At 39.3% G+C, this 24,149-nt stretch overlaps 1 protein-coding gene across 1 annotated transcript in view; it reads right to left on the bottom strand.

The window, feature by feature from the left end:
- Positions 1-23,227, bottom strand: part of ARHGAP5 (Rho GTPase activating protein 5) — a 49,600-nt gene extending 26,373 nt beyond the window's left edge. The window contains exons 1-2 of the mRNA XM_042813451.1: positions 23,130-23,227; positions 8,398-12,294 (exon numbers count right to left, since the gene is read on the bottom strand). Coding sequence (XP_042669385.1) covers positions 8,398-12,120 — 3,723 coding nt within the window. The 5' untranslated portion in view covers positions 12,121-12,294; positions 23,130-23,227. The remainder of the gene's footprint in view (positions 1-8,397; positions 12,295-23,129) is intronic.
- Positions 23,228-24,149: the final 922 nt, after the last annotated feature.

The following is a 24,149-nucleotide window of genomic DNA, read 5'->3' as shown; positions in this document are numbered from 1 at the left end:
TTCTAGGTTTAAAACTTATAAAATTCTCAAATTTCCCCCATTTTGGAAAACCACTGGACTTTTATACCAACAAATGAACATGAAATTAAGATTTTGTAAGGCATCAATAAAGTTACAGTAGCAATTTTATCAGCTTGTTCCCATTACGTATCAATTTCCTCTCTACGCTGTCAAATATATGGATTAAAGTATCTTTCATCATTTCCCTGTCTTTTGATGCAGTGAACAGGCAAAAAACTCCAAATGAATTCATTCTGCAAATAGCACATTCTACATAATGTCCATAGTAATATAGCTGCAAATTAATAACACAACTTTAAAGTAATAAACATCAGTTATTTCCTGATTTGAGATGTTCATACTTCCCACAGGTTGCACATCTAGTTTCCTTAAGCGAGGAACTTCTCAATAGAAACAGGTTATTGGGCCAACGGCTTCATTTTTGTGAACTGTCCAAGTGACTTCAGAAAAAGAAGAGGTCTTATTTCCACAATTTTCTAGCTTTATTTCTATCTTCATTAAAAGCTCATTTTAATCCCTTTTCTCAACTCTGAGGAAAAAGCAGTCAGCTTTTCTGATCCATCAATCTTATCATGGAACTTTTATATCAGCCAGTCACTAGCATGTATTTTTCTGTGTAAAATCAATTTCTAAAAGCTTTCAAATGTGAGAACATTAGAACAAAAACAAAGATTAAACTACTCAGTTAGTTAAACCTTAGAAAACTTGAATCATTTCTAACATTTTTAGATTTTGGTAGTGAGATTATGATTCTGTCATTCACTTTTAGTTCAGCAGATATTTCAGCCAAATACATCCCCCACCACAGTACAGCAGTCACCTCATTCTGAATGCAGTGAGCACTATGGTAGGTATGGTCAGACTGTTTTGCACGCTTCTCCTAAATCACAATAAAAAAGAACAACCAGGTATCAAGTCAGAGAAGATGAGCACCAAGAGAAAACTGTTAAGCTAACGCTAGCAAAAAAACCTCAAAACAGTTGTTTCATATGCCATTGTTTAATGTTGATAATTAAAACACCACATAAGCCCAACACCATAAAGCTGACATCCTCTGTTTTTGTGTAAATTTGATTTTTTATAATTTGTTTATATATGAGTTTTACACCATCTCCATCATGAGTTTCTATCACTTGCTGCTTGCCAACGGCCTACCAAGAGCAAGACAGCACAGTTCACTCCCTAAAAGAGGTTAATGCCAAACCCCAAGCAAGATCCTTTTATTTCTGCAAGAAAGCATTCCAACTCCAGGAATTCCAAACTTTCCTTAGGTTGCTGACACCAAAACTGTTTAAGGACAATACTGCTTTAATTGCAGTAATTTAATTACAGAAACAAGCATGTTCCAAAAGATTACTTGAAGTCCTCCCAACAGAAGACAAGCTGAACATGAAAATATTTGTTCTAGCACTACACAGCATCCAATTCTCAATGTCCAGGTTAGAATTATTGTTATAAAAAAGCATTAAAAAAATCAAAATCATAAGTTTAAAATATAGGCAGGATTAATCCTCTTGACAGTAGGTTCCAGAGAACTAGCTCAGTATTCTCATCTTCTAGTGTAACTAGTCTGAGGTATCAGTTAATTGTGAATTTTGAAAGTATAATGAAACAATCTGCCCAAACCTATCCATCAAACTCCTTTTGTTTAAGGGCTGCATTCAGTCCTCTATGCCCAAGTGGGACTTTTTTTTTTTTTTTTTTTTTCTTCCCTTCTCACCTCCTTCCCACCAGAATCCCATCATTTGTTAATCCAAGTGGAAATTCAGCCACTTTTCCTCTACCTCCCACACACTACACTACTACTTTCAATGCAAAGGAAATTTTCTGCCTGCTTCATTTGCAGTAATGCCCTGAAGTCATAGAGGGCAGAGTCAGTATTTTCAAAACTATTAGAATAGTTCATGAAACCAGGTACCACAAGCAGCATCTTACAGGCTTAAAGTATTAACAACAGAAATAATAATAATTTATGGCAAGCTCTTCAGAAACTATACAACACATGAATAATGCAGATGACAGTCTTTTACATGCCCTTTCTCCTTCTCATGCCTTTTGCCATTTTTTGAGTTAAAGCTTGTAACACTGAGTTTTACGCTACAGAAGCTCTAAAAGACATACGGCTCCAAACATGCATTTTAACAGTGGTGCATCTGAACAGATTAAAACTGGAAGTACAGACTTGGATCTTTCTTCTCAAGGAGCAAAAAATAAAATCAATATTTCATTACTGAAGGTAGACTGTAGTTTGCTATACCAACCACTGAATTTACACAAATATAGTTGAGAAGATCACCTTAAATTTTTGCTTTGTCACAAGTTTACCACAGTCTTACTAAAACTGAGATCAAGATATATGGGCTATTTTCTGACTCTTTTCAGTAACAGTTTCAACACAAAATTCCATATAGTTTTGAAATTATTATAATGAGAACTAACAAGTTTAAACATGGTAAATAGATGTCAAACCTGTGTATCACCAGAGTAGGATATGTAAGAACTCATCTAGATGTAACTGGAATTTTCTTGTTGAAATACCACGTTTTCAGATGAATAGAATAAGGCATCTTACAATCAGCACACGGTGAAACAGAAGGTAACACACAACCCTCTTTGTTCAACACTCCTTGTAAACAAGCTTACAACACAGTGTTTTAAAGTGCTATTTTTCAAATCTGATTGATCAATATAGTTGGCAACTCCAGATACACAAAAAAATAAAAATTAAAAAAAAAAAAAAAAGGAACAAAACATTAACTAAAACATTAACATTGACCCTGGATAATAAGAATATTGACTAGTGGTCAAAGAAAACGTGGTTCATTTCCTATTGTTTACAAGATCTCTGTAGTTAGGATTTGGTTTCAGAAGAGCTTCAATTAATTTGATCCATAGGATAAAGTGAGATCTACTCATCCTAGTTTTGTTCCTACATTTACAAAATAACTATGTCGTGAAAATCAATATTTGCAAATATTAATTGCAAGGTAACAAGGCAAAAAGCCTGCAGAATCTCAAGATGAGAATTTGTCTTTCCATTCACAGAAATTTACTCAGGATATATGCTGTTCCTAATACACTGTGGAAGAGAAAAAAACAAACCCAAAGACAAAGACACCTCATGAGAGGAAAAAAGAATACAGCCTAAATTAGGCATCAAATTTCAGAGGATTCACAAAGGTAGGTGTGCTAAACAAGATGGGTGAATTTTTAAGATTCATTCACTTCACAGTAACGATAAATATAGTAAGGGCATTAACTGCAACACACACCTATAGGATTCCATACCAGAAAGGCTTCCTGCCTGAAGCTAGGAGTATTAAATTGAGACTAGAGTCCATCTAATTAATTTAAATGATTTAATTGACAAATAAATAGTCACAATATGTAGTAATTAATATTGATAATTTGATAAATTTAAAAAATATACAGAGGTTTGGGCCTTACGTATTTATGGTATCAACGTATAAACATCCTAACTACTGCAGTTTGGGATTATAGTGTGCATGAAGCTCCTTCTGTTTGAGAAGCAGGAAGTCTTCCTGTAGCATCTAGAAATGCTCACTTCACTTTCAGGTCTTGACATTTTCTACTTTTTCTCTGTGTTGTTCCATTCCTCCAAACTCATCAAGTTGAACTGAACGCAATTACATTATTATATGGCCTGCAAGACTGCTGCTTCTCAAGAGACTGGTGTGGATCAACACAATGTACCACACCTCAATATTAGAGCATGTTAATTGAGGTAAGCGTACACTTGAGCTCCTACTTGTGTTATTTGAAAGAGATGAATGAGCACAGATGCATCTCAGCTGGAGAGGTCTCACTAGGCAAGGTAAAAAACAACCAAGGCAAAGCTGCATAAAAAACTGTGTGCACTTGAAAGCTTGCTTTCAAGCACAGCATTACCTCACACATTAGGTGCAGACACAACTCCACATCAACCTGGCCAAAAGGTCCTTAGACTCTGAAAACCAGTCCATTTTCATTTTTTTCTTCTTCACCTTTCTTCATTTTATCTCTCAAGCAGAGAAAGGTTAACAGACTGCTTGTTAGTAATATATACAAGGCTACAGAACAATTATTTTCAGAATGTTTAGAGTCATGGTAATATGTAATAAAAATTACATACGTAATATAATAGGATGAAGGTGATTTTACCTTAAATTAATTTACAATAGACTGATCCAACCTTCTCCATTGAAAATACATTCACTTTTCTTGAGGCAAAAAAAACACAGTTATCGGGTAGTTTTACCAACCTGGACTCTAGTAAGGCATTCAATAGTGATATGAAATTATTGTGACAAATACAATAACGGAAACAGAACAATATTAAGTAAGATGAAGATCACAGTCTAACAGAAAAATCATGCACTGGAAAACTACTATCTGTACTATATATAGGAATACAGTAGTTGGAAATCACCAAGGACAAGAATGGGCCTACAGGTACTAAAGTAACAGTAACTGCAACGGAAAAGTGGGTGCAACTCAAAAAATACAAAAGCTGTGTTGCAATACTGAACATAGTTTGAGTCAACCTTATTCAAAAACATAAGCTCATAGGAATTACCAAAACTTCATCTTCTAAAACTCAGGTCAAGAAGTAAGAAGCAGCCACCTCTTGCTTACTTGGTTTGGAGGCAGCAGATCAGAAAATGAAAAAAAAAAAAAAAAAAAAAAAAAAAAAAAAAAAAATCAGAAAGGTTACCACAAGAAAAGGTGAAAACTAGAAATTGCAAAAGGGTTTCTTACCAGCAGAATGATAACAAAAGTTCTGGAGTTCTAGAGAAAAGTGACAATGAGGGGAAAGAAAGTCTTCAGATGGATTATTTCCACAGTAACTGAAAACAAAGCTCAGCTCCTAGAGTTCTGACTACTGGCATACAGAAATGAGACTGAGAACACAAACGCTTAACAGCATTAGGTGCAGCATCAATGGACAAAAAATTTAGACTAAAGTACACTCAGCTTTACTGGTCTCTGTCTTAAAATCTTTAATTTCCTTTGGTAGCAAGCAGTGTTAAAGGATATTGCAAGTAACATTATCTGCTTGCCACAGATTTGTCATCGTTATACTTTCCAAAGTAAAACATTCTAATTTATGTTTCCAAAGAGCAATAAGTATAGCAATATCAAATATTTATTTCTGTCCTTGATAACATCTCAGGTTCAGAATAAATGTTTTAAGTTTGGTACAAATGCAACAAGTGCCAGATTCTGCACTTGGGACACAGCAACCCTGACTGTGTAAGTCAGACTGGGACTAGTTGTACAGACTGGGGATGAGAGGCAGCCCTGCGGAAAAGGTCTGGGGACTGACTGACAGTAATTCAATCTGAACCATCAGTGTGCTGTGGCAGTGCAAAGGGCCAACCATACCCTACAATGTACCAGACCCAGCGCTGCAACCGGGTGAGGGATTGCCCCACACTGCTCCACACTGTGAGCCCTTACCTCACAGCTTGTAGTGCCACAACATAAGAAGGACATAAAACTATTAGAAAGCCCAAGGGAGGGCTACAAAGATGATCAAGGGTCTAAATGGCAAAACCGATGAGAAGCAGCTGAGGTCCCTTGGTTTGTTCAGTGCAGAGTAGAGGACGCTGAAAGGAGGCTTCATGGTGGCCTACAGCTCCTCAGAGGAAGTGGAGGGGCTGCACTGAGCTCTGCTCTCTGTGACAGTGACAGGGCCTGAGGGAACAGCGTGGAGCTCCATCAGAAGAGGGTCAAAGTGAGTGTTAGGAAAAGGCTCTGCACCAGAGGGCAGCCAGGGATGGAACAGGACCCCCAGGGCAAGTGGACACAGCCCAAAGCCGCCAGAGTTCAAGGAGCATTTGGACAATACTTTCAAACACAGCGCTTGGATTTTGGATGGTCCTAAGCAGAGTCAATACTTGGTTTCATAATCACTGCATCCCCTCACCAACTCAGGCTGTTCTGTGGTAGAAGGTTTCAGAATAGAACTAAGGCTGGAAAAACATCAGCTTTCCCTATTGTTTGCCAAAATTCCTTTCCTCCTTCCTATCCCTGCAGATGCAGATCCCTATCTCCTTGACAATGAGGACCTTAGACTTAACAGGTTGGGTTTTTGTTCTGAATTGAAACAAATTCATTTTGTTTAACAAATATTTATATTTTGGTCTAACTACAGTTACAGCAAAAATAGCTACACTTTAACTTATGTTACCATTACATACAGCTGAACAGCACAGAAAAAGTATCAGTAAGAGATTTCAGAAATATTCAGGAAGTAGAACAAAACTATAAAACATCTTTTTCACATTCATGAGGCCAATTTTTTTTCAAAAAAAAAAAAACAAGTAATCTGTAAAGAGTTGACATTAATAACCCTTTTATGATCTACAAAGCACAAGAAAGAAAGGAAAATATTATCTGAATAATTCTTCCAGTACTGCTGGCTGTTCATGTAATACAACGCACAAAAAACACCGTAAGTTGCAAAATAAATAAAACTGCACCTCTTGCAGAAAAAAAAAAAAAAGAAAAAAAGAAAAAAAAAAAAAAGAAGGGGGAAGAAACTACTCACAAAGAAAAACATAGGAGTATATCACTTACAAACTGAAGTGACTTACCCACATGAAGTGGAACTACTTTTCAACATAATGCAAATCAACACAACATACAAAAAAAACCCCACCACTACTTATTAAAAGAACTAGGCATTCAACATTCTTAGACTTTCTGAATATTTATGAGCAACTTACATTGCAAGATAAATTTGCTTTCTCCATCATTCCAATTATTTCTATTTCCGCTATTAAACATGGGAGAAACAGCCCTGGACCATAAATTTCAATTTCAGAAAACAAGCAAGAGGCAGGCTACAGAAAACTTGAAACTACTCTTGTAGTAGCCTTATCCACTGCAAAGAAAGTTACAACAATCTGAAACTTCTGACTACATGTACTCCTGAACAGGCTAAAACAACAGCAGAGGCCTTGGTAAAGACAGCAGGGGAGCTGCTGACACAATGAGAGGAAGAGAAGATTGTATGACATCCAGTCTACACAGCTTCAAGATAAATATCCACCTTGAAAGAACTTTCTCTCAACACAGCTAAGACAGGAGTATGAACGCTGTATTTCAATTTCTATGGAGTAAGATAACTTCAATCAGAAGTATATAACTGTTGTTTTTTTTTTTAATTCTGTTTCCCCCTAAAAAAAGGTATCTTCAAAGTATTTTTAACCACATGAGTTTATAATCACAAGATAACAATATTTATGCTCATTAGGAAGCCTTAAGAAAATACAGTACCCTTTATATCAGTCATGTAATTCAAATCACAGCTGCATACTAAGAGCAAATTCAGAACTTACATGATCAGCAAAATTTAACTCCACATCCTATTCGAACTAAACTTCTTTTTCTGTATGTTATTTCAGTAGTCAGATATAAGCTAACAGGAACATTTTTTAAATGTTAATATTTAAAATGTTCCTATCAAAGACAGTATTAAGAACAACTTATTCTGTGACAAGAACGAATATATTTAACTGATATGTAATGTTAAACAGAAACTACTTGCAAGGCCATAACTGCTTACCTAAAATTATAACCTAACCTATAACGAGTATAAATACAGTACCTATAATCACAACACAACCTGAAAATAAACTTTAAAAAAAAAAAGTAAAACAAAAAGTAAACAACAAAGTTCAAAATAGAATAGGCATTTTTCAAGGAGAATATCAATTATTTAGAAGCTTACACTAGGTGAGCATTTTGTTCCCTTTATTTTAATAGAAAATTATACAGGTTGATTACTTGTTTGCATACACTAGGAAACCTCAGTGATCAGTAAAACCACTATAAAAAGTCCCTTTTTTGTGCTTTTAAAAAGAGTTCCACATTCCCAGCAAGCAACTGAGAGTGAAAAAGAAACCACTCCTTTCATTCACCAGTCCTTAACTTCATTCCAACAGCCAGAACTGCAAGAACTGAAAGAACCAGTTCTACCCCTGCATTCATAAAGTAGGTTTTGTTGGGTTTTTTTGTTTGTTTTTGTTTTGTTTTAAGCAGATATTGTGATTAACAAGGAAGGATTTGTAGACTAAATTCTGCTTCCATTTACATGTATAGAAGGAAGTGAAACTGCACAGGTACATATAGATCTGAAAAGAACTAAAATTGGTCAAACAACTGATTAGGCAGACAACACATCTCATTCCTCAAGTCTGCTGGAAAAATGTTGGACAAAATGAAACAATACTAGTTAAAAATTTTTACAGCATATTTTTCAAATGAATACTCTTGCATATTTTGATTTCCCCCTCTTTATAATACACTAGATACATAAAAAAGCCAATAATGTATACATGTGGCTCACATCACAAATAATTGACTTACCTTCTTATCTTCCTTCACTTTTTGAGTTTTCTTTTTTATTTTTTTATCATCCAATTCTTGATCTGATGTAATAGCAGGGTTATCTATGCCACCCTTCCACGTTTCAACAGGTGAAAGAAGTGGGTCTTCTTCACTACCACGATGCCTGCCTTTTCTTTTAGCTTTAGAGGTGGTAAAAGCTTCATCATCACTTGCATCTGAATGCGTTCTCCTATAGTAAGACTTAGCTTTGCTGAACAATGTCTTAGACTTGTATTTGTACTTTGAAGGTCTTCTTTCCCCATGACTTTTAGACATTCTGTCAGAAAATCCATTCTCTTCATCACCCTGGGCATTTATAGGCATTGAGTTTCGAACTTTAATAATACGATTCTGACTATCATCCGGAACGGCGTAGATATCATCTGCAAAGCCTTTATGTTTGAAAATAGTGTCAATAGGTTCAGCATAATTGTCAGATTGGTCTACATCTTCCGGGGGTGCTACAGGCACTCGAGAAGGTTGTTTCCTTGGGTTTTTACCAATACCTGCCTCTATTGTTTTCAGAAGGTTAGGATCCAGTTTTTTCACATTTGTTCGTGGAACAAGGGGTTTCGGTTTTATTGGAGGAGGCACTTTATGGTTGCGTTCATGGTCGTGACAGTTGAGAGGTGTACTATGGACAGGATACTCATTTCCTTCCAAGTCCAATCGATACTTTGAACGGTCACTAGGGGTCGGGAGTAACCTTACATCATCACCAATTGGACTGTATGGGGGCGGTCCCTCAGCATCATCCTCTGAATCTGGATAATTATAGTCAAGGGAACCTCCTCTAGGAGACCTTGAAAAAACATCTTCACTTGTATGCGTTGTTTCCCTTGTGCTGTCTGACATATAGGAACTTTCAATCATGTTTTTCTTCTCTAACACATCACTGAAGAATAATGTGAAGACCTCTGTTTGACGATGATACTGAGATAACGAATATAAAGCTGTAAACTTCGCAGTAATCTCTGTTGCTATGTGTTCTCCTTCAGTCATGAGCTCCTTGATTGCTTCATTCTCAAAAAAGTCTGCCTGGCTATCCGTAACAGCCACCAATTGGACAGGAATCGTATCCTGAACTTCAGAAAGAAATGCCCGAAGCATCCCCATGGATGCCTTCCGCTTTGCAGAGTAAACCAGTATATATCCATGAACAAGTTCATCTTTCCTCACACCAATTGAAGAATGGTATGATAATATAGTTATTTGTATCCTACGCCTTTTTTCACCTATAATTTTATCAAGCATCACAGAATTGCTTTGGCCAGCCTGAGCAGCACTACAGGAGTGAGAGTCAAGGAAAGGTGAAAGAATGAGATCTACACTGAATGGATCACCACACATAGCACACATGACAATTCTTAGGTCAGCTTCTGACAGATCTTTAATGGTGGGAACGGGACTCACAACATCAAAGTGGTGTTTAACTGCTTCCAGTACTCCCCTTAGAGCTTGTTTTATTTGGGTCTCATTAAATTTGCGTGGATATGTACCAGCAGGCACATCTACAAAAGGACATTGTAATTTGTTGGCCAACTGCTGTCCCTGATGTCTCAGAATAGGCAGGTTCTTGCTAACACTGTCCCTCTGATTAGCCAGTATTAATGTAAATGGAAGATTGGCCATATATTTGTCTCTCCTTATCTGAGATGCTTCAGCTCTTATTTTTGCAATGCAATCCCCAATAAAATTCAGTGATTCAATAGAGTTAAACACACAAAAACAACCATGTGGTTTGAAGGTAGAGGTCCACAACTGAGTCAACAGATATGGGGATTTCGCATCAACTGGCCTAAGATCTAGCTCATATATTTTTCCATCTAATGCATATTCATCGTCAGTGGACTGTGTCCGAATTTCATTTGCTAACTCTTGTGCAAGGCCATCTTTGCCCAAAATGAAAAGATTAACTTTATCTATGTTGGCACTATCGTGGTATAAATTTGAACGACCATGGTCTAATTGCAAAAGACTGTTGGCAAGTAACTGTTCTACTTTAATGTCCATGCAATTTTGGCCACTGAGACAAGTTTCTTTAGTTGGATGATAAACAAATCCTATGTGTTTGAGAAGAAGAGATTCTCTATCAGGTGCAAGTTTCTGCAAAGCTTTGTATCTAGGCTCTTCACTCAAAACTGCATGAATTTCACTCATCTTATCGGAACTTGGTGTTGCATTAAGATCCAGGTCATAAAATAGCTCTGAATGTTCAAAAAGCATTTCCTGAAACTCCTCTTTGGCTTTTTCAACAATCTCCCTCTGATGCCTACCATACACTTCCTTACTATCTGCATCAGTGATGTATTTGAACGCCTCATCCTCCATAACAAAACATATAACTTCTTCCCATGGCTGTCCAGGTGAAATGAACTGGATTTTCTCAAGAGTTTTTTTGAATTTCTCCTTCATTTCAATCCTCCTCTTTTCAGATATAAGATGCTGCACATGATTTTGATAAACTTTTTCTGCCTCTAGCGTAGTGAGAAGGTCAAATGGAATCCTTCTGTCATTCACTTTATCTATATGGTCAGTTTCATCCCAGGGTGTTTTTTCAAGCACTACAAAACAGGAATGGAAGTCAGGCCTTTTCTCCATTAATTTCAATGCTTCTGACCAGCTCAAATGTTCAATCTCATCTAGATTTGACAGAAGAGTATTAAGAGCTCTCGGCAATGCATTAATGTATTCTTCTTTTCTTTTTCTAATATGTTCCTGTTTAAGCTGCTCTATGTGTTTTGAAAATGTATTTTTGGCCTTTTTTGTTCCTTCCAAATTTATGTACTCTTCATAATCAGGGTGGTTTTTCAGTTTATTACTAACTGTCTTCCAAGTAGCATGATAGTCTCTCACAGTTTGGACAAGTTTTTCAAACTTGTCTGTTGCTGTAACAACTAGTTGTCTTTGAGTTTTGTAGGCATCCAAGTAGGGGATTATTTTAGGTTTACCGCGAGTTTTATCCATCATTTGTACCAGGGCAGTAAAACAGGTTTCAACATTGACATTGAATCTTGCTGATGTTTCCACTACCACGAGGTTCTTCTTGTTAGAAGCAAATGCCTGAACCTCTCGTAGATAATGATCCACACATTCATCACATTTTGTTGCTGCTATTATTATGGGTTTCTTAGATTTTGATAACTGAATATAGAGATTATTCACAAATTTAAGTTGATCATCAAACTTCCTATTACATCCTTGGCTGACATCAATGCACAGTAAAAATCCATCAATACTCAATTTCCCTTCAGGCATTTGTTTTTGCTCAAAGTCTTGCTCCAAGCCCAGCTGATCTGTGCAAATGTACATTAATTTTTCTGCTGACTGCAGTTTGGAGGCAGCTGCACGTTTTATGTATGGTTGTAAGTTCGTACTCCGATGAGGCAAGAAAGTCTGATCGTCAATGAACTCAGTCTGTTCAATTACATGAATTCTGCAGTCAATTCCATCCTCCCCACTTTGTGTTACGTCACCCCAGTACAAAAAGTGATCATTGTTAACAACTCTTCCTCCAAAGTCAATTGTGCTAAGCACAGAGGTATGCTCAGGATAATATTCATCTGCTTTTGAACGAACGAATCTATTGCACAAACACGACTTCCCAACTCCACAATTACCTTTATCCTTTTCAGTTCCAGACAGTCCAACAACACTAACAGCATAAGACGGGGGACGTGGCTCTTTGTTTTTTGCCATCATAACTTTCCACTCATCATTTGGCAATTAGTAAGGTAACTGTATGTGGTTTTCATTCTGGAAATGTTCCTACAAGTTTAAATTGTATATCCACGGTTACACAAACGGCTTTCAACTGCTCTTGCTTCAGCTTGTCTTTGAGAGCTCAGAAACTCAGAATGAAGAAGAATCATCTTCCTAAAGGAAAAAAAAAAAAGGAAGAAAATTAGGGATTTCTATAATTCTCAAGGGAAAAAAGATTTTAAAAGCAATATTGCTTGTTTACCCTGAAATTATTTTCTCTGTACATGAATGCTTCACAACTACTGTAAATGAGATCTTGAGCTCCTAATTTATTCTTATTAATCTTATTTATACCAAAGATTTAAAAATGAACAGGTTTTAGACACAGTTCAGTAACAGTTCATCATCTATTTGAATATGCGATCAGAATACAGCTGAAAAGAACGAGTGAGCACTTTCTTGCACAACTTACAGGTACAAAGCAGCATTTTCTGCTTTATCAGAATTTTCCTTATTACTTGAGATAAGGCACAAGTCAAGTCTTATGGTGGCTGGCTCCCACTATGGACAAATACATTACAGTAACAAATCCAGAGAAATATTCACACACATATACTTTCACTTATGCTCGCGTTTTCTCTAAATGGCAGGCTTACTTGCATGAATAATACTAACATTGTGTACATTTGTGAATTTGACTTTTAGTTTTCAGTAAAGACACTTTCTGAAGCTGTAAAATTGAGAAGTTGACAATGCATCTCAGTTACCACCTATCTGCAAAAGTAAACTATTTGCATGCTAACAGTAAACTGCCTTTAAGGAGAAACTTCTAAATTCTACTGAAAAAAAAATGTGAACACTAGTATACAGACACTGACACAAAGATAAGACTTAATTCTGAGGTTTTAAAAAACATAATGTATCTCCTTCTGTCTCCTGGAAATTAAAAAAAAAAAACACCACAGAATAACTTCAAATAGAAACTCAATAAACACAAAGTTCCACAGAATTATTACAAGGATCCATCTTGTATAATGAATAACACTATCAGTTATTAATCAGCAGATGTTTCTTATGTACATACTTCAAACTGAGAGATATTTATTATTTTAGAAACAACTGCACTACACAGAAAACAGAACAAACAAAAGAAGACTGAATGGCCAGACTCAGCAGGTTGTCATCATGAACATGAAGCCTAGTTGGGCCCACAAACTGGAAGAGCACCCCAGGAGTTAATACTGTGCCTAGTACAGCTCTACATCTTCCGTAATGATTTCAACGATGGGGCACAGAGTACTCTCAGCAAGTTTGCAGACCATACAAAACTGGGAGGAAAGGCTGATTCATCACAAGTTTACATTGTCTTACAAAGGAACCCCATGCAGTTCAACAAGGAGAAGTGCAAATTCCAGCATTTAGAGAAAAACAATTGCAATTATAAATATATGCTTGAAGCCACCCGTATGGAAAGTAGCTTCACAAATGCGGACCTGAGGATCCTGGTGGGCAGCAAGTTATAAGTCATACTGTGGTCTTGCAGCAAAGAAAGCTAACGGTATTTTAGGCTGCATTAGGAAGAGATCACAAGCATATCAAAAGAGTTCGTCTTTCCCATCTATTTCAGCACTGGTGAAGCCACACCTGCAGTACAATACAATATACCACACAATAAGATGCAGACACACTGTAGAACACGGAGTGAAAGGCAACCACACTCACTGGGGGATTAAAACATCTCTCATTTTCTCACATAAGCAAAGGCTAAAGTTATTTAACCTTGAGGGATCTCATAAATATATATAGGTTTTGGAGGGAACGTATAAAGAAGGCAGAGACAGATTCTTTCCAGTAATAGTGAATGAGAGGAGAAGAGGCAACAGGCACAAACAGAAACACAGCAGATTCCATACAAACATTTAAAATTTATTTTTATTTAAAGAAAAAAAATGCAAGCGACTCAGCACTGAAATAGGTTGCCCAGAGAGACTGTGGAACTTCCCCCACTTGTGTATATTCAAAAGCCACTTGTACACAGACCTGGGCCACCCCCTCTACGTGGCCCCACTTGAGCAGCGACTGAATCAGATGGACTGAGAGGTCCCTGCTAACTTCAACCATTTTGTGAAAATATGTTCATAACATTAGTTGTGGTAGAAAAATGTTAACAATGGATTTTCTAATCAAGAGAATGGAAAAATAAAAGTAATCACATGACACTATATAGAATACACAGATTACTTATTTGCTTTTGTATTTCTAGAGTATGTTCCTTCAAACACTGTAAATTACCTAAATACATAAATAAACCATATAAGAATAGATATGACGAATCCCAGCACTAAAATCTTCATCTCAATATCTCAGTTTTATTTATTATGTTGTCATTCTTAGCAAAAAAATTGTTGAGAATGCTGCTGCAGTAACTCCCTTTGGTATGAAAAAGAAGAAATAAGTAAGCTTTTGATTTTTTTTTTTTGGGGGGGGAGGGAGGGGGCTGCATGCAGCCATGAATTTGACTCGATCCTTCTGGGTCTTTTTCAACTCATGATATTCAGTATACTGCGAATCCAAGATCTGTCACACAATATGCTCCCAAAATCTGCCTCAAAAACTAATTCACAAATGTTAGAACATATGAAGTATTATTAAAACCATTAAGAAGTTTATTAAAAAAGTATTTGTATCACATTAAAATAAAAGACAGAAGTTTCAAAACCTCTAATATACTGGCCATACAGAATTAATGCTTCATCAGAGTCTCCCACTTAGAAATAGAAATCTGAAGGTCTGATCAGAAGCACAGTATCTACAGTATCTATAATCATCTTTATAATACAGCTCATTGACCACAATATAGAATGCATTTTTAAAAAAATTAATAAGAGCTTTCAGTTATAAAAACAGTGAAGTACTTCTTTAAGGAAGAATAAACTATGACTTACATTGAAAAAGGAAAGGGAAATACAGTCAGTAATTTTTATACTTAGCTTTTAAATTGCAAGAAGTAAAACTTTTATGCAGCTTTTTAGGAATTTGTTTTGTTTTTTTTAAAAAAATGACTCAAGACATTCAGAAAGAGAATTCTTTTGCTTTTTACTTTTTCTGCTGTATTTTTATGTTCTTCAACACAAAATTTAGAGCTAGAAAAAAATGGCTCTGCAAACACAATCACTTAATGAAAGTAAATCCATCACAGAGTTTATACTAGTACACATAAACCAACCCAGTGTTTTCTTCCTAAAGCAAACCTTACCATTGTAGCATCATTCAAACCACCAGAAAAAGAAGTTTAGTCACCACTTCCACTATAAAAATGTTTTCTATTTAACACAGCACAATACACATTTGATGTGAACTAAACAGAGATCTTCCTTCGCAAGATTGTTTCATTTAATCAGGAAGACGCTGTCAATTTGCAACTAGATTACAAAACTCAATCAATACTTTCAGATTACCTGCACCTCCGCATAGCAAATGTTCTTCCTCCTCCAGCAATAAATGTTTCATCCAATCAATACATTTTTAAGAGACTAAGTACTAAGAGTAAGGTGAAACGGAACACTTACAAGGAAAAACAAAGAAACTAGTCTCTCACAAAATTTTTGACGTTGAAGACTTTCAAAACAGCGCGAGTTGGATCACTTAAGATATCTAAAAAACAGTTTTTGTTTTCACTTCCATTTTACACTGATTGTACACTGCAAATTCACAGAATGAAATTTATTTTCATTAAGCAATAAACATGGTAGAAGCTAATTTAATATGCAATCATCATTACGTTGCTGCCTAAATGGAAGATTTTTATTAGTAGTACATTAATATTTTAAATGTCCAGTATAGTTCTATGCAGTTTTAAAACTTACACAGTAAGTAAGGTACTTTCATTATCTTATTTGAATCTGCCTATTTCTAGTATAACAAACTGAAAACATTCCAAGTTCCATACTAAGTTTTGTTACAGACTCAAAGAAGGGGTTGTTTTCTGCAAGTTATTTCGTCTTTGAATTGAAAATAATAGAGCACTTCTTTGTGTAAACAGAAGATTTTGAAGAACTGATGTGTATGACATCGCTGCAGGAAGAATCTCTGACCTGACAACTGTGCCATAAGACCATCTCTCTACAGACTTTCAGATTTCGTGGCACAATTACGAAGAAAATAAGGTGTATCACCTTGTATTTACTCATCCACCTGCCCCCCTTAAATAAAGGATTACAAAGACCTAAAGCCTGAACTTACTGTAAGAAAAACAAGGTGCAAAGCAGAATGATTATTCTGCTGTGATCTTTCTGCAGTGATGTCACCACATTTAAACAGCGACCTTCAGTAAGTCCTTCCCTAAGGCATCTGAAAACAAAGGTAAGATTTATCAACAATTTCAAAATTATGAAAGAAGCAGCAGCAATCAGAAAAGGTGTAACTCTTAAGCTGTGTGTGAAAATTGTTTCCCCCATTTTAAATCTATAAACTTAATTCACAACTCAGAGCCCAAGCTGGATCTTCCCCTTAATTCAAATCCTCTAAACACAGCTATTAATACTTGGAACAGACAGAAGACATAATTCTTCCTAAGTAACTGTGATTTTAGAAGTGCAAGGTGGTATTTCAAAAACATCTGGGTTGCAAAAGCCTCTAAGTGAATACATTACCTCAGACAATATATAAAGTAGGTAATATTAAAAAAAAAAAAAATCCAAATTACTTGCAGAAGTATTTGCAACTCTGAAAGACCTGGAATATAATTTTGGAAGATGAACTTGAAACAACCCAATTAAGTAGAAAATACATAAAATGAATGCCTAGATAAATATATGAATCCTTTTACTAAAAACAGTACAATCTACATAAAAAATCCTCTCACCTGTAATAAACCCTGGTAAATGTTGATTTTATAGCAGCAACTAACTACAGTACATTTATCAAAAACTGATCTCTTCCATGGATCTTCAATTTGCAACCACACAAAACCAGACTTTAAATGCCAGGTCAGTGTTACATATATTAAGACAGAGAAAAGGAACGAACGATGTATTTCAACCAGTTCATGGTGCAAGCCACTGTTAACTAAGGCAAAGTTCTGACGAAGATGCAGCACCATGCTGTAAACGTGCTAAGCATAACACCCAAAAAGTATGTTTTTCTTCTATGTCATTTACATTCTCGGTAATTCTATTTTGGTTTGGAAATAATACAGGTAGTTGAAAAAGCTTCATCTTTACTAAGTCTTCTTTTTTATTTAAAAAAAAAAGTTTAGCAAGTGATAAGCAATGCATCAATAGCAGAGCAATACTGCAATTCTCAACTTGTGGTACCAAACCCTAAAAGATCAGCGAGAGCCACAGATGCCGTTTATTCGCAAATATACGTATCTTAAAGTCTAAACATTAGCATGGGAGACTACATTATCAGCAACTAATAAATACCAATATAGTATCACTTGTCTTTATTTAGTAATCGCAGCTGCGCAGGAAGTTGCAGGTGGGTCCACAGCCAAGAAAATCACTGGCGTACAGAGTGCTCTGGAATACCTTCTGAAATTATTTTCTGAACCTAAAAATGTTTACAGACTTAACAAGGCTGAAGCATAAATGCTGTATGAAAGATTCTCCAGAACTGCTCATGACCACAGCAAACTAAGCAGCTGGAAATGCCAACAGGTAAGGAAAGCTCTCCCGTGGTCCTTTGCTCACTCTAACACTGACTAGAGGCAACAGTTAAGGACCACTATTTTTCTAGGATTGATTTCAATTATCATAGCCTTGTGAGAATGTTCATAAATGAGCCTCTCAAGCACACTTCTAAAAAAGGGCCATCTCAGTCTAGTCTGCTTTGTAGGGTATGTGAATGCACCAAGTTACTGTGACATCTACAGTGGTCACCAATACAAACATTATCCTGCAAGCCGTTTCAGAGGCATTTACCTTTTGCATGCACACCACTTCCAAATATCAAGGCCCATGATCTCAAGGAAGCCATAGGTTTGAATTCAGAATACTGCTGACTAAGCTTTCATATAGCTTCAGTCCTCACTTCACACTTTGAGAACCAAAATTTAGCATCAGAAAATACTTGGATATCTGAATTCTAACATCTGTCAGCACATCACTAATTGGACCCAAAGTGCAACAGAACAATTCAAACACTGTCACTTAATGAAAAAGAACAAAACAACCAAACATAAACATTGCTTACAGTAGTATAGTTGCTCATTCAATTATTACCAAAAGGTATCTTCTTTACTCTAACAAGCACAAAAAAAAAAAAACTGTTCTCCTCAAATCAAGGTCCTTTTAACAAACTAAACTAGATTCAGACTCTGCCAGTATCATCTCACTAAGAATCTTGATTCACCAGTCATTCAGTGCGCCCTGTTATTCTTACTAACATGCCAATAGTCACACCCTCCCAAGTACTGACAACCTTAACTTGAAATTTTATTTATAAATAAGGGTAAATTCAATACTCTCCAGTAAAATTCTCCAAGTAGTCGCCAACATTAGGAAATAATGGTTCAGACAGAACATCAGGAAATTACTTAACCAACCAACAATGAGCAGCAAGGGATGATGCCCTGAAACACCTCCAGCAATGACAGTCAAACTCAAAAGGAATACAGTCTTAGATGCAGGGTGGTTGGTCCTGATACACAAATGGAGGACAATAAGGGACTGTCCCAATGCATTCATCTCAGATTTGGTTCCTACGATGTCCAGCTATCATCCTTAAGGAAGTGAGACACCAAAGACTTCTTTGCGTAGGAAAGTAAAGTAATCAGTTTATAGAAGGACAGAGGGAAAAACTGGCTGCCCAATAAATGAATGCAAAACTGGGCTTAAACACAGAAATTTACTAAATCTCTCCGAGAAATAAGAGTAATTTGAAAATCTCTGTTGCATTGCCCAGAATTAAAGCAAGGCCTAAATTTTATTTCTAAATTCAAAAGAGACCATCACCCCTCAGCTGGAAACCTGTACTCCAGGGGAATTATTGTCATTGCTGCTGTTGGCAAAAATCACAAAAAAAAAAAAAAAAAAAAAAAAAAAAAAAAAGAAACTACACAAATTAGATCAAGGAACAACATAGGTAAGCTGCAGAGATTCCAATTACCATCACTGTACAAGTCTGAACTCAGGCCTCTCAAACGACTTACCTACAGATTTCTGAATACTCAAGAGCATTCAATACACGTTCAAAGCTTTGATTTTAGCAGCAAAGTAAACAGTGCAAGCTTGTGGGAAAAATAAATTCATAATCCTTCCTTCGCAGGAAAAGCTCCTACTGAAGACATGCCTACTGCTCACAGGAGTTTCTTAGTGCAAGACTACCCCATCAGACTATTGACAAAGTCATTCAAGAAAACACAAAAGCACTAAGGGAGCAACCTTACAAAAGGGACCCAGGACTGAACTAACAGAAAAAGAAGAAAGAAAATGAAGCAGATGAGGGAGAGTAAGGAGAGACATAGGGGTAAAATGCATTTGCTGCAACTTAAACAAATTTCACTGATCCACCTATCTGGATCATTTCATTTTAATTGGACTGATGAGGAACTGCAGTACAGAGTCTGGGTACTGACAGGAGAAGCTTGGAGACTTGATTCAAAGAGCAATTTGTACAACCCAGATGTGCAATTTCTAGCTGTGTAATGTGAGAACACTTAAACTGTTCACAAAGTAAACAAATGAAAAGCCATGCCTAAGTGGCAAATAATTTTTTGCAGAATCATTAGCTAATTTAGCTGAGTTAATGCCACAGTGTAAAAGTATCCACATTTCTGAAACTTGCACAGAAGTTTTAGTTTCACCTTTCTAAATGCAAACATCCTTCAGTTATGCTAGCACGTCTAGTGATACAGTACTGCAAAACCAAGGAAACTGCTCTGATGTACCACAAAATGCGTATAACCACAACGAAATAACCACAGATTCTTCCAGTTTCTGATGGGTGTTAGGCAAAAAAAAAAAAAAGCACAGCTAATATTCAAAGTAACTTCACTGCAATTCCTTCAATTTCCCTACCAAAAATTCCAAACTCATTTTTCTTTAGTTTAAATATTCCATTAAAATGCACAAACATATGGAAGAGATGACAGGGCTCAAACAATCTTTGAAATTAATGCCCTTACACAAGTACCTCCTAAAAACAACGAAGAAACAACAACATTCCAACCTCAGTTACACTGACCTCTAGGCTAAGAGCTCTCAGGGAAAAAAAAAAAAAAAAAAGACGATTAAGAACATTGTGCCTCTTTTAAGTTGGTAATAACAGACACAAGGAAGAAGAAATCCTGGCAGCGCTAACAGACAGCTCTCGATATCACCGGGACCGCAGGTCACCAAGCTCTACTCTCTGCAGGTCTGGCAGCACACCTGCAGGCCAGGAAGCGGCCGGCGGCTCGCACGTCCCCGACGCAGGTGCTCCCACCCGGCGGGGCGCGGGCCCGCATCGCCGTGCCGACGAAGCCCCCTGGCGGCCACTGGGCCGCAGCCACAACCGCTCCGCCAGGGCAGAACCGTGCCCTGAACCGGGCGGTCGGAACCTTGACAAGGAACTCTCCATCGCTCCGCGCTAAGAGCGCAACACACGCCTTATCCCACAGGTACGCCACTGACGGATGCGATGCTGCCGCTCCGCCAACCACCACAGCCGTGACAGCAGCCCTGAACACCTGTCCGCACAAACTCGTGTTCCCCGAGGAAAGGTCGGCCAGCACGATGCCCGGAGCGTGTCTGATCTGAAGGACGCTTCCTGTGTCAGCCTACTGACAATAACGGCACGGAGAGCTTTGGAGTTGTATGCATAAATATTGTCATAAGATGCCAGTACGTAGGATGTGTCTGCTGTTAAGGACAGACCTACGGAAGCCTGAAGATACTGCCTGACTCATTTTAGTACCTTCAGTAAACCCAAGTGGACTTAGCTCTGTACCATCTCCTGGATAACAACTCCCAGAGTGAAAGCTCACACAGCACAACCTAGCAGTACGGTCAGTGCATTTCTTTCCTACTCACTTTGCACGTGAAAAAGTACCTACAGCTTTAGGAAAGCATATTCTAACCTCAAAAACTGCAACATTATCGTTAGCACTAAATATAGGATTTTAAAACAATTCAGCCTGAGCATAAAGTATTTAATTGGATTACATTACACATGTGATACCTTACCTAAAATACAGCCCAACACCAGAGAGCAGCGACCATTTGGTCGCAATTATTTACCTTTTTTTTTTTCTTTCTTTTAAATACACAATGCTGGCAGCCACTTCCCATGGGGATACTTTCAAAAAACACGCAGACTATTTAAGTTCAGCGTGCCCCGGATTTAAAAACATCTTGATATGAAATACACCAAGATAGTGATCATGTAACAAATGCCTAAAAAGATTTCTGCTACTTTAAGTGCTATAAACTCTTTCAAAAAAACCTCTCTCATTGTGTAGTTGCACCACACTTTCTGAGCTCTAGTAACAGAGTTCCAGTAGAGCACTATAAATAGACTATAGCACATCTTAAAAATAATTTTCAAATAAGAACAGACTGTCCTAAAAGCATACCTGGATGAACATTAGCAATATACTAGTGTTAAATACTACAAGTTTTACATAAAATGTTTTTCTCCCTGAGAAAACATCCAACTATGCTCAGTGATGTCACTGCTGACAGCAGCTGTCACACTGAAGAGCCCTCGGAAGGTATGGCAGCACAACAGGAAAACGCCAGCCTGTAATTCCTCATTAATCTATGGAGTAAGTACATGAGTACCAGTACTGTAACTGGCCTCAGTGCACAGGTTTAAAATGGACGTCCAACTGATCAGCACACACTGGTCTCTCTCCCTCTCTCTGTTTTTACACTGTAGAATAGTTTTTAAAATTTCTGTCACAGATTTTTATTAAGGAAAAAAAAAAAAAATCTTCCCATTATCCGCATGACACTAAACTAAAGAATACACACATACCCCCACAGGACTATTTTGGTCTAGATTTAAAACACTTCCCTCCTACTTATTAAGGAAATACTCCATGCTGGTAGCAGAGGCAATACAGGAGAGTGCAAAAGGAACCCACTGAGCAAAGGGTAGGCCGGATTCTGGGGGAAGGTGACCTGTATTTCTCCTCACCTCAAAGGAAGGGTCTTTATGTTTAAGTAAAAGTAGTACTGTGTACTTCTTATGTCCTGTATTCTCAACACCACAGCTCACTATCTGCGTGGCTCTGGTGCTTTCCTTGGGTGGAGAGAGTCTAAAGGTTATGCTGGTGGTTTAAGCGATTCAAAATGCTCGAGAGCTGCAACACTGCAACTCTGCAACTGGCAACCCTATTTCAAAGGCTTAAAATCCACCTGGTGGAAAAACAGAAACGCACAGACACCATCAGGAGAGTGAAGTTTGCTTCAATTTAGTATCACGCAACACTTGAAGGTGAAAGGAAAGAGGAGAATTGACAACTGTTCAAATTTTTGGTGGAGGACCGAAAGAACAGGAGGATGAGTATAAGGGGGCGGTGAGGAGGGAAAGAAGTGTGGAGAAAAGGTAACATAAAAGAGAAGGGAAAAAAAAGACCAGTGGGAATGGAAGGAAGGGAGGAAGCCGGAGGAGTTGGGGGGAGGGGGGGCGAGGAGGGGAGAGACGGGAACGAGGAAGGAAAGCAGAGGAGCAGGGGAGCTCCCCTTCCTGCCGCCCTCCCTCTCTCCCTCCCTCCCCGGAGAGCCGTGACCAGCTGGCAGCTCGCACGGCAGCCTCAGACCCTCCCATCGCTCGGGCCTTCATCACCTGCCTGGGACCGGGCTCCCTGCCCTTCCCGCCTCCCCTCCCCACCGCGGTGCAGAGGGGCCGCCAGGGGCCGGGGGCCGCCCGCCCTCTCCCGGCTTCGGCCCCAACCCTCCGGACCGGCTGCGGCCGGCGGCAACCGCACCGCCCGCCCGAGCTGCGGCCACCTCCCCCGCTCCGTCCCGCCCGCCCCGCTGCGGGCCGCCGGGGATCCCGGGGGAGCGGATTCCTGCCCTCACCTCGCGCTGCCGGGATCCGGCTCCTCCGCGGCGGCGGGAGCGGCTGCATTCCCGGGACGCTCGCTCCGCGCCGGCGCCCCCGGCGGCTTCTTCTCCCCGCGGGGCTCTCTCCTCTCTCCGGCCCGCGGCTCCCGAGCGCTGCCGGCCGCCGCAGTCCCGTCCCGCCTCTCCGCTCCCTCCTCAGCGCTCTCGGCTCAGTAATGGCGGCCGCCGAGCTTCCCCGGCTCTCGCTTGGCTGACGGAGTCTCTCTCTCCCCCTAACTTTACCTCAGCAGCTTCCCTCCCCTCCCCCCTCCCTCCCGCCCGCCGCCGCGGCTCAGCGCGCGCCCGCCGGGCCAGCTGCGCGTGCGCGGGGAAGCGCCTCTTCCTGCTGCCGCTGGATTCCCTGGGAAGCCTGGGAGAGCGCGCGCCGCCCGCCGGCTTCGCGAACTCGCGCGCTCCCGTGCTCCGCCCCGCCTCCCCCTTCCCCTGCCCCTTTCCCCGGCTCGAGCGGGTGCGCGCGCCTGGAGCCGCGCTCGTGCCCCGGTGGCCGCATGGGTAGCGCGGAGAGTAGAGAGGGGTTGGGGGCCCGGGTTCTAGTCCCGCTGCAGACAGCGGTGCAGGCCGAGGCGCCGCGGCGGGCACGTACGTGTGAGCCGCTTCGAGGTGTGTCCGTGCACGCCGCTGCCTGAATGTGACGGGGCTTGTTCCTAAACGTGGGAAGAAGAGGAGAACGCCGGAGTTTGAAACTGCTTAAGAGGCGGAGGTCCGTCCCCCCCACCCAACCATCGTGCTCACTGCGGCCCCGCCGGGTGCTTGCTCGCCCTCATTGTCCCGTGTGTCCCAGGGTGCAGTTGTACTCTCTGAGCTGCTTTCTGCTCCGCAGGAGCGTGTGGATCCTCATGCTGCTTTCTCTGCCGGCAACTGGGGAAAGCCAGTCCCCAGAGAAAGGCACTGACAGACGGCCGGGGCTGATGCGCTGCAGGGCTGGAGCGGCCAGCATTGGGTCTCATTTCGAACACACCACTTCTGTCTTTCTTC

Source organism: Centrocercus urophasianus, unplaced genomic scaffold (genome assembly GCF_019232065.1).
Source record: "Centrocercus urophasianus isolate 14NV4802_14NV808 unplaced genomic scaffold, USGS_Curo_1.0 seq_14, whole genome shotgun sequence".
Taxonomy (NCBI): domain Eukaryota; kingdom Metazoa; phylum Chordata; class Aves; order Galliformes; family Phasianidae; genus Centrocercus; species Centrocercus urophasianus.
The sequence above is the reverse complement of the archived record's forward strand: the minus strand, read 5'-3'. Positions and strand labels throughout refer to the sequence as shown.